This window comes from Rhyacophila brunnea, unplaced genomic scaffold (assembly GCF_057557595.1).
Source record: "Rhyacophila brunnea isolate RB1 unplaced genomic scaffold, BYU_Rbru_1.0 scaffold_24, whole genome shotgun sequence".
Classification (NCBI taxonomy): Eukaryota; Metazoa; Arthropoda; class Insecta; order Trichoptera; family Rhyacophilidae; genus Rhyacophila; species Rhyacophila brunnea.
In genome coordinates, this window is record NW_028232904.1 from 21,251,029 (window position 1) to 21,265,713 (window position 14,685).

The 14,685-nt window shown below is 34.3% G+C and overlaps 1 protein-coding gene across 1 annotated transcript in view; it reads left to right on the forward strand.

Moving 5' to 3' along the window:
- Positions 1-871: 871 nt before the first annotated feature.
- LOC147069192 (O-acyltransferase like protein-like) overlaps positions 872-14,685 on the forward strand; it is a 78,172-nt gene continuing 64,358 nt past the window's right edge. Inside the window, exon 1 of the mRNA XM_085950997.1 lies at positions 872-1,654. Within this exon, the coding sequence (XP_085807123.1) occupies positions 1,234-1,654 (421 nt within the window). The 5' untranslated portion in view covers positions 872-1,233. The remainder of the gene's footprint in view (positions 1,655-14,685) is intronic.

Below are 14,685 nucleotides of genomic sequence, written 5' to 3' on the forward strand. Positions count from 1 at the left end.
ACTTAAAGATGGCTAAAAGTATTAAAATAATGCATTGGCACCGTGCTCTGATATATTCTAAAAGTTTCAAATGCCTAGCTAGTCGGTAAGTTAGTTAAAAATCCATTGCAAGATTTGTACTGGATAAACAACCACCGGCCAAACAAGAATACTACCTAATAAAAACGTTGTAAAAATAAGCAGTCGTCTAGATACAATTAGTCGTGGATTTTGGAGCAACTTAATTTGAAAGAGGCAAGAGAACAAAACAGATCCACTCGATTACTGCGAAGATTCAAGGTTCTGCAGAGTCGAGCCACATGATAATTATTGTAACCTAAATTGGTTTTATATGTATGAATGTATAAATGTGAGGGCGAATATTGACTCTTGGTACATTAAATTTAATGTAAGTCAGTATTTGTAGGGAATCTGTATGGATATTAATTATTTTGAAGATGCAATTGAAATGGTTATCCAATTTTATGACCCGTTGAAAATATTTTTGATTTTTTTTATTGAATTATAAAGAAAAGATTTTTCTACATCGAATGGCATTCATTATCAATTCAGAACCTTGAACTTTTTAGTTGTTTCTGTATAGAATTAGGGTATTGATAATTAATTATTAATCAATTTATTTCATGAACTGTTTGTAAATCACTGTTATCCGAGAGGATGACATTAAAATAATAATTGACAATGATTTGTATTCAATCAACACAACACGCCTAGCAATCCTCTCTTTGTACCTACTGTTTAGTGAGGTTCTGTCGCAACATTAATAGTGTGTAGTGGGGATGCGTAAACAGATTATCAGGTTAATAAAAATGTTAACGTTCCCCTGTAAGAAGGAAACGATCGGGTGAACTGTCATTATCGATCGAAACTTTGGCGCGTAAAGATTTGTTTCAAATTTACTTTTATGGTTGATGCGTGAAAAATTTCGGTCAGCCAGTTAGAGAAAAATGAAATAATATTTAAACAAAATAATTTTACCTATATAAATTATAATTATACAGATTTTTATTTGCTTATTTATATAATAATAACAAACGCTGTGTAGAATAATAATTTACAAGTAAAACAATTCGCACAAAACTTTTTAATATTAATAATAAAATAATAATGTAGTATTCTAAACGTCAAATAAAAGTGTGTTGTATTTAATATATTAATAAACATTGATTGCATACTTTATTAATTTAATAATAAAGCTTTTGATGACATATTATGTAATGTAATATTTTTAAAATGGAGATGAACGAATGTTTTAAATTGCGCACTGTTTTAGTTATTGTTTTCGCAAATATTCTGTGTGTTTTCGGCAAAAATCTCGATGGACTGTCATGTCATTCGAATACGATAAAGAACGTCTTGGACTCCATTATTGTTGAAAAATATTCAAAAATCGAAGACACATCTGCCATTTTAAAATTGTTGAGCGAATCGGCGATTAGTGCGCCTAAAATTGTAAACAAAGTGAATTTGACGATTAAAAAAAATGTTTTATCAGACAATGGCTTAAACAGTGGTTGTGAATTTAGCTCTCAGAGTAGAAATTTAAAAAATACCAGTGTATTCTCGAAAAGTGGTGTGAATTTTACATCCAGTTTTGTTGAGAATGGAAATTATTCAATAAATTGGGACGAAGAAGATCGGACAACAGATTTTTGTAAGTCATTCATTATATTAGGTATTTAATAAACTATTTTTTTTAACTTAACTATAACTAAACACCCACGATGGCCGCGTGGCTTAAGCGTCGGTCTATCAGGGTTAGTCAACCTTTTTATACCTATCGCCCAGTTTTTTTATCTCTGTTTGTATTAAAACTTTCTAACCACCCACCGGTTCCACAATAACGGTGATTTATAAAGTAGGGAAATACTTTACTTTATAAAATGTATAAAGAAGAGTTAGGTACAGCAAGTTAAAGCATATAATAATAATTACTTACCAAATACCTTATTCCAGACTTAAGCTTAGTTTGACAGAATAAATCTTTATACAACAACTTACTGTAGTTAAATCTATCTTTTTTTTTATACTTTGCATACATAGAATATTTCCTGAAAATTAAATTTTCACAGGGAATTTTATCAAAATGTTTTTAAAAACTCTACAGCCCACCATGAAAGCTGGAACGCCCACTAGTGGGCGGTAGGGACCAGGTTGACTACCCCTGGTCTATAGCGTCCTGGGTCTCAGGTTATAATCCTGGGTCTCGCAAGTAGACATATTGTTTTTTTCAATTTTTTGTATGAGTCAAAGTATGGACCTAAAGGTTGAGCAAGTGGCTGACATCCATTTCTCGTAAAAATAAAATCTTTTAATACATACCTCAACTCTGTGGAGGCCCATATGATTATTAGGATCGCACATGGTAGGATTATTTTTTTATTCAACGAATATTGATATCTTGATAATACACGTTTAATACCTATTCACTAATTTAGCTTGGTAAAGCCTCAATTACATTGAGCTTCTTTAAGAGCTGTTTATTGGCGAATTTACAATCTGCCTGTAAAGTCGCCCAGTGTAATCATCGAATAAGCTAATAATCAGGTTGTAAACACTCTACCGAGAAAAGTTTAAAGCCGGTCAACTTTACACGCTACACGCCGGCGTGTGGGCCTACTGCGTCTGCGTAGTAGAGCGCAGTACCAACCTCCCGGTAAAAAATCGAACTACGTTCCGTCAAAATAGTCGCTGGCTTGTGGCTTCTCAGCGAATGGAAAGTTTTGTGTGTAATCATCAAATCGCAGTAGCTGAATCACCCGCTTTTAAATTCGCCAATAAACAGCTCGTAAAGAAGCTCAATGTAATTGAGGCTTAAAGCACAGTAGGTAGTGTGAATACAGTGGTTACAGGTTAAAGAAGCTCTTGGGGTGCCATATTCCTACAAAAAAGTATTTTTCTGGTTAAATTATATCTGAGGTGTTTTCAAATTATGAATTTCTTTTATTGCGGTATTAAAATTAAATGTAGATTATAAGCTGCATTAGTTATATAATGTTTAAACCACTGGATCTCAACCTTTTTCGTGCCGCGACCCTGTTTTGAACCAGCCAAGTAATCTGCTCCCCTCACCACACCACACAATTAGCATAAAAATACATTTAACGATAATAAATTAATAAATCTGTGCACGTCGATTATCATTAATTTGATTAATTCAATCATCATAAAATACATCTCTCACGTTGTCTATGTTTGCATGTGACTGCAAATTAATTCAAATTTTGTCATCATTTTTACATTTTTCCACAAAGTTGAACGACAATTTTGAGAATTTCACAAACCGGAGCTAAGCTCCAGTCCACCCCGGTCCATTTCAAGACCTGATTAAATTAAAAATGATAGTCACCGATGAAGACGTCGAAATAACCCATCTCTCTAGAGTCTAGACGACTAAAAATATATTATATTATGATAGTAAAGCTAATACAATTCGTCATAGTCTATAAATGAGTATTAGTAATTCATTTTGCATTAACTAAATATTCAACAGGCAATTAAATTATTATTATTTTTGTTATGTTCAATTCATCAAGTTTTTGAATTCTTGTAGTTAATGATATATCATGACGAAAATGCTGGACAGGCTATCCTGAAATAATGGAGTAAGACATGGAGCATGGCCCCATCTCCGGAAGCGGGCCCCCAGACCAGGATGTTTGGTGCCCCCCCCCCACCTATCGTTAAGATGAAGGGCAAAGGTGATTTTTTACATTAGTGTTTCCCAAAAATGGTATTCCGCGGAATCCCAGGGTATTTGAGGTAAAATTAATGGCGTTTTGTGTATTTTTTTAGCGATTTTTCTATTTTTAAATAAATCCAGTTGATTGTTGATTTTTTGAGTTGTCGACACTCAGCATCATATTATTATGAAGGACTAATCGCGACCCCCTTTGTGGTGGCCAAGTACCATGCGACCCTTAAACACTAGAACACACTAAAAATAATTATAAAATAAAATTCCCCACAGGAATTATTATTTAACTATATCAATCTTCATGTCACATGAAAGTACACCGCACATTATATAAATATTCTTTATATATCAGGCGGCTCTATTTACTATGAGAGCAAATTTCTGGTGTATTTATATCTCACTTGACTGGCCACACCGCCTGCCCCCCCCCCCCTTCTCGGGGCCATGACATGGACCGTCAAATGGGTCTTTGGCATGGCCCCTACAATGGGGGGGCTGACAGGGCTCTAGCCTGGGGGCCCAGGCTCTGGGGGGCCCGCTTGGCGCGTCACCTTATAAGTGAGATAAACACACAGTCATCACAAATTTGCTCTAATGGTAAAAAAATCGCCTGCGGCGCTATTTTACTTAATGAATATTCGATAACATTTTAAAATATGTGATTATGTGATGCAAATTTTGATTATTGTGTGTCGATATTCGAAAACTTCATAACTCAAGTGGATTTATTGAAAAATACATATTATAATCGCTAAAAATGCAATGAATATCCTTAATTTTAACTGGAACACCATTTGAAAAAGTTTCCGTAGAACATCACACTGGTTTTAACTCTAGCAATAGGTAGGGGGGCCCGACAAATATCTTGACCTGGACGCTTGCTTCAGGATGTGGGGGCCATGGTCTTTGGATTCAGCAAAGTATAAGTAGATATTAGTTATTACCAAGATATAACATTTAGAATCACAAAATATATCAAACGTGTATGTATTTTACTCATATCATAAATCCTCCAAATTACAAAATATTATATATTTTTTCTTGACAAACTTGCTGACAAAACCAATCAACCACACTCAAAACATTCCGGAAATGTCAGCAAGCATTTTAATTATTGAAATATCATAACTGTCGCAAAGCTCCCACTCGGTAAAAGGGTATGTTAAAAGATAACCCCTACCCTGTGGAGGCCTATTTTACCCCCATTGGGAGCGAGCATGGTAATTTATTTACTTTCTTTGTGTGGCAATGTAGTTAATACAAGATAATACATATAAGATATACCTAACATAACAAATCGGAGTGTCGTAAAATGCGCAATTTGAATTTGTAATCCGTTCTGTCAGGCCCCAGCGGTCGGCAATCTAAGGCTCGCGGGCCAAATCTCCATCCACCGCCTATTTTTGTACGGCCTGGAAACTAATAATTAACTAATATTTATATAAAATTCTGGTACATGCTCGTAAGCACCAAGTTGTACCTGTCAAATTAATGTTGAATCTAATAAAATTGGAACACTGCTGTACGCAATGCTCTGTCAGAATTACACGTCATTTTTTATGTCATTTCAATGCCATCTCTCTTTCCGGTAAGTTAGCTCAGAGAAAAATGTAATACGTACAATTTACTAGTATACGCGTAAAGACAAAAAGTGAGCAAATATTTATTTACATTGTAGACATAACAAATCTAAATTCGAGACGTACAAACATGAGATTTACATTATAACAATTAATATTACCCTCACAATAGAGAAGAAGAGAATATATAAAATAATAAAAAATAACAATAAAAGTACAATTTTATTTTATACAGAAAAATAAAATTTCGAATACAAAATGCATAGCACGTCACCGAAAATGTCTACGTCTTTGGAGAGCGCATTGACTAGTCTTGCACCCCTCGCTTATGGTGCCTGATAGGCTTGACACGAGGAAACGGTTCCGATCCAGAATAAATCATGGCTGCGACCACGTAGGTAATTGACAGGCGCATGTAAATTCAAATTCATTAGGACACCAGGATTGGAAACCATCCCTCGCGGTAACAGGCAAAAGTGTTTCAACAGCAGAAGAGACCGACGAGATTCAAGAGAGTGAAAAGTAAGTATGCAGGTTGATAGACAAACTTACGCGAATAGATAGTATCTAGATGTGTCCTTATGAAATATGAAACAATACTTATTTATGAATAAATGAACCATCCTTCAAATGCCTGCCTGCCTAAAATTAAATATATGATAATAATCACAGATACTTGATGCATCAGATAATATGATGATCAAAATAATGTTCTTTTTTTAAATCTAATAAAATTGAAACATTACTGACTGCAATGCTCCACTAACAATGCGCATTTTTTTTGATCACAATCAAGCGATATGGGGATCTCTTTCCGGTATAACAGCTCACGGTGAACTGTGCTACGGCGAAATGTACCTAATACCCAATGGAGAAGTGTGGCACTTAGTTTGTTAAGATCCGACATAAACAGTGCACACTAAACTTTGTCAGTCAAACGTATTTGTTTTCATTGAACCATGACTAGGTACAATATGTATGTACACACTTTGTTAGTTTTAAAAATTAATTGTTGTTTTTATTTAATAAAACGCAATTTTTTATAGTACTTATTCAACTTTAATTAATATATTAGGACCGGTTTCGTCCGCCTCAGTGGGACATTTTCAACTAAAAAAAAAAAAAAAACGCAAAAAAATTGCGTTTTATTAAATAAAAACAACAATACAATGCAGTTCCACCATGAATAATTGACAGTTAACAAAATAAAAGAAATTTAAAAATTCAATTAAACCCTGCATAATCCAAGCCATAGTAGATAATAGTCAAAAAATATTCGTCTATCTATAAAATATTTAAAATTGGTTTAATGAAATAGTTTTAGATATTTTATAGATAGAAGAATATTTTTATTGATTAGGGTTTGGTGGGGCAGGGGTTAATGAATTTAAAAAAACTAATCAACACTATCTGTAATATTATGTATTTTTAATTATACGAAAACAAATAAGTATGACTGAAAAAGTGTGCGCTGTTTATGCCAGATCGTCATATCATACATAAACTATTATGGTTTGGTTTAGTTAGGCAGGTTTTAATTGATTTTTAAAAACCAACCAGCACCGTCGTCAAAGTGTTTTCTTACTTTACTTAAAACAATTAAGTATGACTGACAACGTTTAGTGTGCACTATGTATGTCGAATTTTGACAGCCTAGCTCCACCCCTCGCCACCGTTTTAATCTACGCACAGGGTGCCAGACGTCCCTATTTGAGTGGGATTGTACCGAGTTCAACAAAGAAATTACGATTCCCGCATTGCCTCTGAAAATCCCGACTAAAAAAATTTGTATATGTACAAAAATGTACATTTATGTATATAGTTGTATCCAATTAATACACAGTCGAACTTGGTTATTGTTATGACGATCACGGAAATAGCGAGATCTCGGATGTAATGAGGAAATATTCGTTGACATTTTAGTTTATGATTTTCTCCATACATTTATTCACATTTATAACGAGCTACTTCTCGGGCATATCGAGTAAAACTGTTAATGTGTCGATCGTTTAAAAACAACATTGTCGACCCTAAGCAATAAAATCCGCCGGGATCGGATTACGTTTATGACACTAGTTAAGTGTCTAAGTACCGAATTGGTGTTTTCGCCGACAACATTGAAAAAGTATCCACGCACATGGTTGAAATTGAAAGTAAAAATCCAAGCTTGTGAAGTCAGTAAGTACCTACCAGCGCCGGCGCCTCAGCACTTCATTACAATAAACAACTTCTTTTGTAGTTTATGAATGACATGCTTGTTTCGGGGATTTTTACTATGGTTTTCAGATTGTTTATATTCTATGCTTAAATAGAACGTGGCGCGAAAAAATGCTATATAACGATATAACGAGTAATGCTTATAACGAGCAAATTAAGTCGGTCCCATCTTCCTCGTAATATCCAAGTTCGACTGTATTTTAATAACTGTGATTCCTGTGGATTACTATGTGACTATATTTTGTAATATGTTCTCTTCTGTAGAAATATTTACTTATTTAAATATATAATAATTTAATTAAAAAAAATTTTTTTATTTATTTATTTTTACAACGTTTTCTTAGCTCGTTTCTTATTTGTCCGGTGGTTGTTTATCCAGTACAAATCTTGCAATCGATTTTTAACTAATTTCCCGACTAGCTAGACATTTGAACTTTTAGAATATATCAGAACACGATGCCAATGCATTTTTTAATACTTTTAGCCATCTTTCAGTAGAATTGAAATCATCAGTTAATTGTGTTTTGTATGAAAAGTTATTTCGACACCATTATTGGTTGCAAGGGGGTCTGGAGTCTTAGCAACTAAATTAATAATATATAGGTATGTGCGTTACTATGGAAATCAATATGACATGTCAAGTACAATTTTTTTTTGATCGTTTAAACTAGTCAAGTCAAGTTTATATGGTTCAACAGAAAATTTAAAAACGTTGTAAGTATATAAAAAGTTATTTTTATCTTGTAATTCTTCCTTTTTAATACTTATTTTTTATCGTTCGAAATAATGAATGCCCCGATCTGTGGTTTTGGAAGTCTGGCAACCCTGTCTGCGCACAATTTACAATATAATATTATTGCAACCGGTGAAAACTTGCTGTTTTTTATCATTTATTAATTAATTAGTAATGTATATAAGAAAATGTTGCCCGCCCCTGTGTCAGCGTAATGCGTAGATAATCGTCATCGGATTGCAACGCGGGCGGAATAAAATATGACCAAAGAATGTAAAACAGAAGCATTTATACGCCAATTTACAGCATATCACGTATTTTACAAATGATACGAAATTGTTACAATGGAAAGCGAATTTACGAATCTAGTAATACAATAATGTTACATATTATTATCAATTCGCACCGTGAGTGTAAAACCAAGGTATCTGCAAAAGGCATATTTTGGATATATTAGGATTTGAAGTCTTCGTTTTGTTAGGACAAATAGAGTTTCTAAAAGAAAACATAATATTTGGTTTATATCTACATTATACCTATTGCATGTTCTTTCAGTTACTTCACCTTTAGATTATCAAGTTCACGACTTTTGCAGTTGTTTTGCATTTAATCTCTAAATTGAAAAATTTGCAGATGCCTTGATTTTACACTCACTTCCGCCGTATCATAGTTCACCGTGAGCTATAGTGCCGGAAAGATATGGCCGATACATTGCGATCAAAAAATGATGTAATAGACAGCAATGTCCCAATTTTATTAGATTCTATAAGAACATTAATTTTATGTTGATTTGTATCGAATATCTGATAATAACGCTGTCATTAGGTACTATCAGATATTTGACAGGTACGATACATACGAGCACGTACTTGCGAACCTACTTTTGAGTCATTCAGAATTCAACATAAACATCATCACTGTTCTGGCAGAAGACATTAATTCGAAAAAATGACATATTGAGTTAGTTATACCAAAATGTTCCTTGCCCTTTTGCCGTCTGGAAACCTTCTTAATAAATAAAAAGTCTTTATTTTAAAGTCATCCTTTTTACGATTACTAAATAAACTCACATGATCGACCATTTCAAACATTTTAACAACTTCAAAGTCAAATTACTCAAAACTAGTATTCTCCAGTTAGTGTGTTCTGCCAGAACAGAGACGATATATTACAGTGAAACCCCGATTCTACGGTTTTTCAAGGGACCCTAAAAATGCATAAATGCGGTATATATTATATATATTTAAAAAAAAACTCGTTTTTCTCCTGGATTTTTTTCGACGTCTTAAATTATTTTCGGTTTATCAGCTAGAGTTCTAGTTTTTTTCATCTAAAAAAATTGGAGACCGTATATTATGCCACGGTGAATATTCTTACGTACAATTTACATGTAACCAGAAATTCCGGGTCACTATTTTCCAGTTGAGTTGGATACTGATACTATCTGGTAACCCTACGCTTGGAGGATAGACAATTGGCAACCCTGTAATGTGACTAACATCTTATTCATCTTCCGAAACGAAAATTAATGTAAAGTTATTCAATTCTTCGTCAGACAGAAGCCTAGTACGTGACGTTTATCGCAGGATATCACTATCTGGGAATCCCCGGGATAAATTATTCCTCAATAAGCATGGCTACGTATTGTAAGAACCGTATCTAGGCGGACGGCTGTCCACCACATATTAATTTCCTTAAACGCTAATGTTAAATATCGTCACTGTTCTGGCAGAAGACACTAATTCGAAAAAATGACATCTTGAGTTAGTTATAACAAAATGTTCCTTATTTCAAACTTTACCGTCTTGAAACCTTCTTAATAAATAAACAGTCTTTATTTTACAATTACTTAATAAACTCACATGATAGACCATTTCAAACATTTTAACTACTTGTAAGTCAAATTACTCAAAACTAGTATTCTCCAGTTAGTTTGTTCTGCCAGAACAGAGACGATATATGCACTGACAGTGGCGAAGGGTGGAGGTAGGCTGTTAAGATCTGACAGAAATAGTGCACACTAAACTTTCTCAGTCTTACGTATTTGTTTTCATTGAACTGAGACTACAATGTGGAGACACTGTTGGTTAGTTTTTAAAAATCCATTAAACCCTGCCTAAACCATACCATAATAGTTTTGGTACCTACGTCATTGGCGATCCGCCAAAAATAGTGCACACTTTTTCAGTCATGCTTATTTGTTTACGTTGAATTATAAAACACATATTATTACAGATGGTGTTGATTAGTATATTAAATTTCATTAAGCCTTGGGTACCAAACCATAATAAATAAAAATATTCTTCTATCTATAAAATATCCAAAATTATGTATGATTTAATGGCATGATTTTAGATATTTTATAGATAGATGCATAGTTTTCGACTATTATCGTATTATCTATTATGGCTTGGTTACGCAGGGTTTAATTGAATTTTAAAAACTCACCTACACAATCTACACACTGTAGTCTAGTTCAATGCAGGGCTCGAAATAGACCGGAACGCACCGGAGCGCCGTTCCGGTTCATAAAATCTCCAAAATTATCGATCCGTCTCGTGTAAATATTAATTTGACTGTCTGAGCGAGATATGTCAGATTATAAAAAAATCTAACACAATCGTTTTTTCAAATACATATATGTATAAAATTAGATAAGTAACAGTGTTAATATTTTCGTAAAATTATCAAGCGCTCCGGTTCGTAAAATTTTCCATTTCGAGCGCTGGTTCAATGAAAACAAAGACGTATAACTGACAAAGCTTAGTGTGCATTATTTATGGCCGATCTTAACAACCTATCGCCACCCTTCGCCACTAGTAGGTAATATACCTATATTTAATGCAGGCGCAAACACAGGGAGGGTTTTAGGGTCCGGAACCCCTCTGGCTCAATAAATTTTATGGAGACCTCTAGATTTAAATATTTTTATCGTGTTTAATCGAATATTAATAAATATACCTAGTCTGTTTTTTAAAATAAAAAGAACTTTTATCTAATGATTTTTGATGTGTATAAATGTTTTGAACTTTGAGTACTTACTTAATTTAAACTGATCGCTTAATTTTATGTCATCAGTGAGTTTTTGAAGTTTCATTAAATTAGTGTGTCGTTGTCATTATTGTGTACCTATTCATTAGTAGTAATCTCTTATTATCTTCTTATTTCTCGTAAGTATACTTGACAAGTGTGTTCTTTTTATCAGATCTCCACAGCCCACCTCTTTCCAAAAATCACCCTTCGCCACTGTCAGATAGTCGTACTAATTCATGACTGCGACGTGCCTCTCACTGACACAGGCCGAGCCGATGCCGAGAGGAGTGGGGATAACCTGTTGAGAATACTTTTCAACAGCCGAATCAACCAGGTCACGAAGAAGAAGAAAACGATGAAATACTCCATTCCTGGGGTGGTCAAAAATATTTCCGTTGAATGCACGTAATATGTACCTTTACCAAGGCTTTACCTGCCGTTACCAACGTGCCAGGCTATTTAACATAAATCACTTTATGTATTCAGGCAGTTAATTATCACAAAAAAAAATAACTGTCAAAAGTGCTATCTTTTAACACCACCTCTCTTGGCTGTATCAACTTTTAGAGCGGGATAGAGTACATCAATTACATATTGAAAATTGAAATGCGACTTTTTATAAAATACTTACGTCACCGGTCATGGCCGCCGCCTCAATTTATAGTTCCCCTCGAGCTGTCAAATATGGAGTGACGAGAAGTAACATATTTTTATTAATACATACTGCAATGACATTACCTACTAATAAAATTGTAGGTTATGTTCAATTCTTGTTTGACGTATCAATACAAAATTTTAAACCTGAATTTGACCGAGTTTCTCAAATAAGAGACGTATTTTACACGACATTCGTACCAACCAGCGCCATCTTTAGATTAATAAAGTCTGAGCATATCTTTTTGCATAAGCAACGAGTGGTCCACTGTTCAGCTGTCAAAATCAGATCCCAGATTGCTCGACATATTGATTCGCCCTTTCTCATTTCAAATTGAATTATAAAAAATTCTCAAATCATATATATTAACTATCAGTGTTATTTGTTTATAAATACCATACATTCCTGTTATTCATCAGTTGTCAAAGTCAGACTAGTCCTTCACCCAAAAACCGGTGGTAATATCGATTTCTAAAAAATATGTAGCATTGATCTATGCATTACATTATTGTAGAAGGTGTGTTAATGCTAGTGTATTATTTATCATGTAACTCATCTATCCAAATCAAACCATTTCCTGTGTGAACACGACAGACTCGTCAGTATGAACACTCTATAGAACAATGACAGGTCATTCGTAGACAGCAACGGGAGGGGCGGAAAAGGTAGGACCACTCGTTGTGAATGTATCGGCTTTCTACTTGAGTCGGCAATGTGCCAACTCAAATTTTAGCCATGTTACGAATTACTAATTATGGTAAATTACCGCTTTATGTATGCAGTTGCTTCCGCGTTAATTTGAAGCAATATGAATAACGGAAAAGTGTTACCTAACGTGTTAACAGTTAAGAATAACTCTGCGTCCATATAGTGCGATGTGGAAAGACGATGACACGGAAGATTCAACGTAGGAGCATTGCCTTTTTAACCTTCGTGTGTCCATTCCAACTTATCATTCGATAGTCGATTTTCTTCATAATCCTTGATCCTGGATCGTCACTGTATATTATTGTACAAGGATATTTTCAGTTCGTCAATTCGGCCTCGGCATTTTTTCGCACGATTTACATGCCCGTATACGTTGGGGCAACCTCGTTTGGACGATGCTTGAATACCAAATGGATCCTCATTTTAAGAATAGAGTCATATGATATTATGCAGCAATATGATTCATGATTTTTTTGATAGTCTGATATCCTAAAATTAGTGTCACCAATAACGTCTTCACAATTTTTTTGGTTGCATTCGGTGGCTTTACGTCCGCTTCAAAGTTGTGCGAAGAGCGTTACAGACAGGGGTGTAGTAATGTATTTTAGCGCCTAGGGCAATAACGCCCCTTACTACATTAAAAAATGTAGGTACTGTTACACCCATGATTATTGTGCCTCTCCCGATAGTCTAAATTACGTAATTAGTAGGTGTAACCATGTCACCTGACCTCTAGTCAACAATGGGCGTACGTACATCCAAAATTCCTTGATTAACTGTCAAAATGTTTAACATGTATAAAAAAAGATGGCAATACTGCTCGATATAAAAAGTCAGTCTAGGGTCGCCATTTAAAGAGTGAGCATCGGCCCTCACGACTCGGGACTTGAAAAAAATACATAGTCACGGGAGGACGCGGGATTGACTTCGCGAATTCCCGAGATAAAAACTTATCAATAAAACGAATTCAGATAATTAATAATTAGAATATAAGCGATGTAAAGATATATTAATTAACATTAGGAACGTAACAATATAAGACTAATTTGGATACTATTAAACATAAGTCTCTTTGTAAAAATCACCGTTGAAAATATAAAGCCACGTGTTCAACAAAGAAAGACTTTTCATTTATTATTTAATTTTCGTGAAATCCGGGTCCTACCAACATTCCGAGCTAGCCACAGGACCCGGGATATCTCAGTACATATGCACACTTGTCGGAATTGGACATCCTACCGCGATTTTAAACAATAAGATATTATCATATAAATTATTATAGTTAAGAAGTCATGGTTTTCTGGCAAGTTATGCTGGATGGTAGGATTCCGATACACTGATTATTACCAACCAGTGGTGAAGGGTGGAGGTAGGCTGTTAAGATCCGCCATAAATAGTGCACACTAAACTTTGTTAGTCATACGTATTGTTTTTCATTTAACTACAATTTATTTACAGATGGTGTTGGTTAGTTTTTAAAATTCAATTAAACCCTGCCTTACAAAACCATAATGGTTTTGGTATATTTGGGGCGATACGAAAAAATTGTGCACTCTTTTTCATTCTTACTTATTTGTATTCGTTGGATTTAAGAATGCATATTATTATTACACATATTGTTGGTTCAGTTTTTTTTAAATTTATTAAGCCCTGTCTCTTAGATTATAGATTAGAAAATGGGGTGCCGGACGAAATCCCGAAGGCCGAAATCCCGAATGCTATAATCCCGAAAAGCCGAAATCCCGAATGCCGAAATCCCGAATGCTGAAATCCCGAATGGCCGAAATCCCGAATGGCCGGAATCCTGAAGGCCGAAATGCCGAAAAATAAAAAAAATACAAACAGCAATAATTGCGCAATCTTTTTTTGTCATTTGTCTCGCCTGCAAAAAACCCTAGAAAATGAACATTTAAGCGAGTACTTTGTACAATGCTATCCTATCAAATTGATAAGAAAGCAATACGACATGACTACGAATATAAACAATTTCGTTTTCCAAGTTAAAACGAGCTTCTCTTTTAACTTTCGACTTTTCATGCATACAAACCAAATAATAATTACA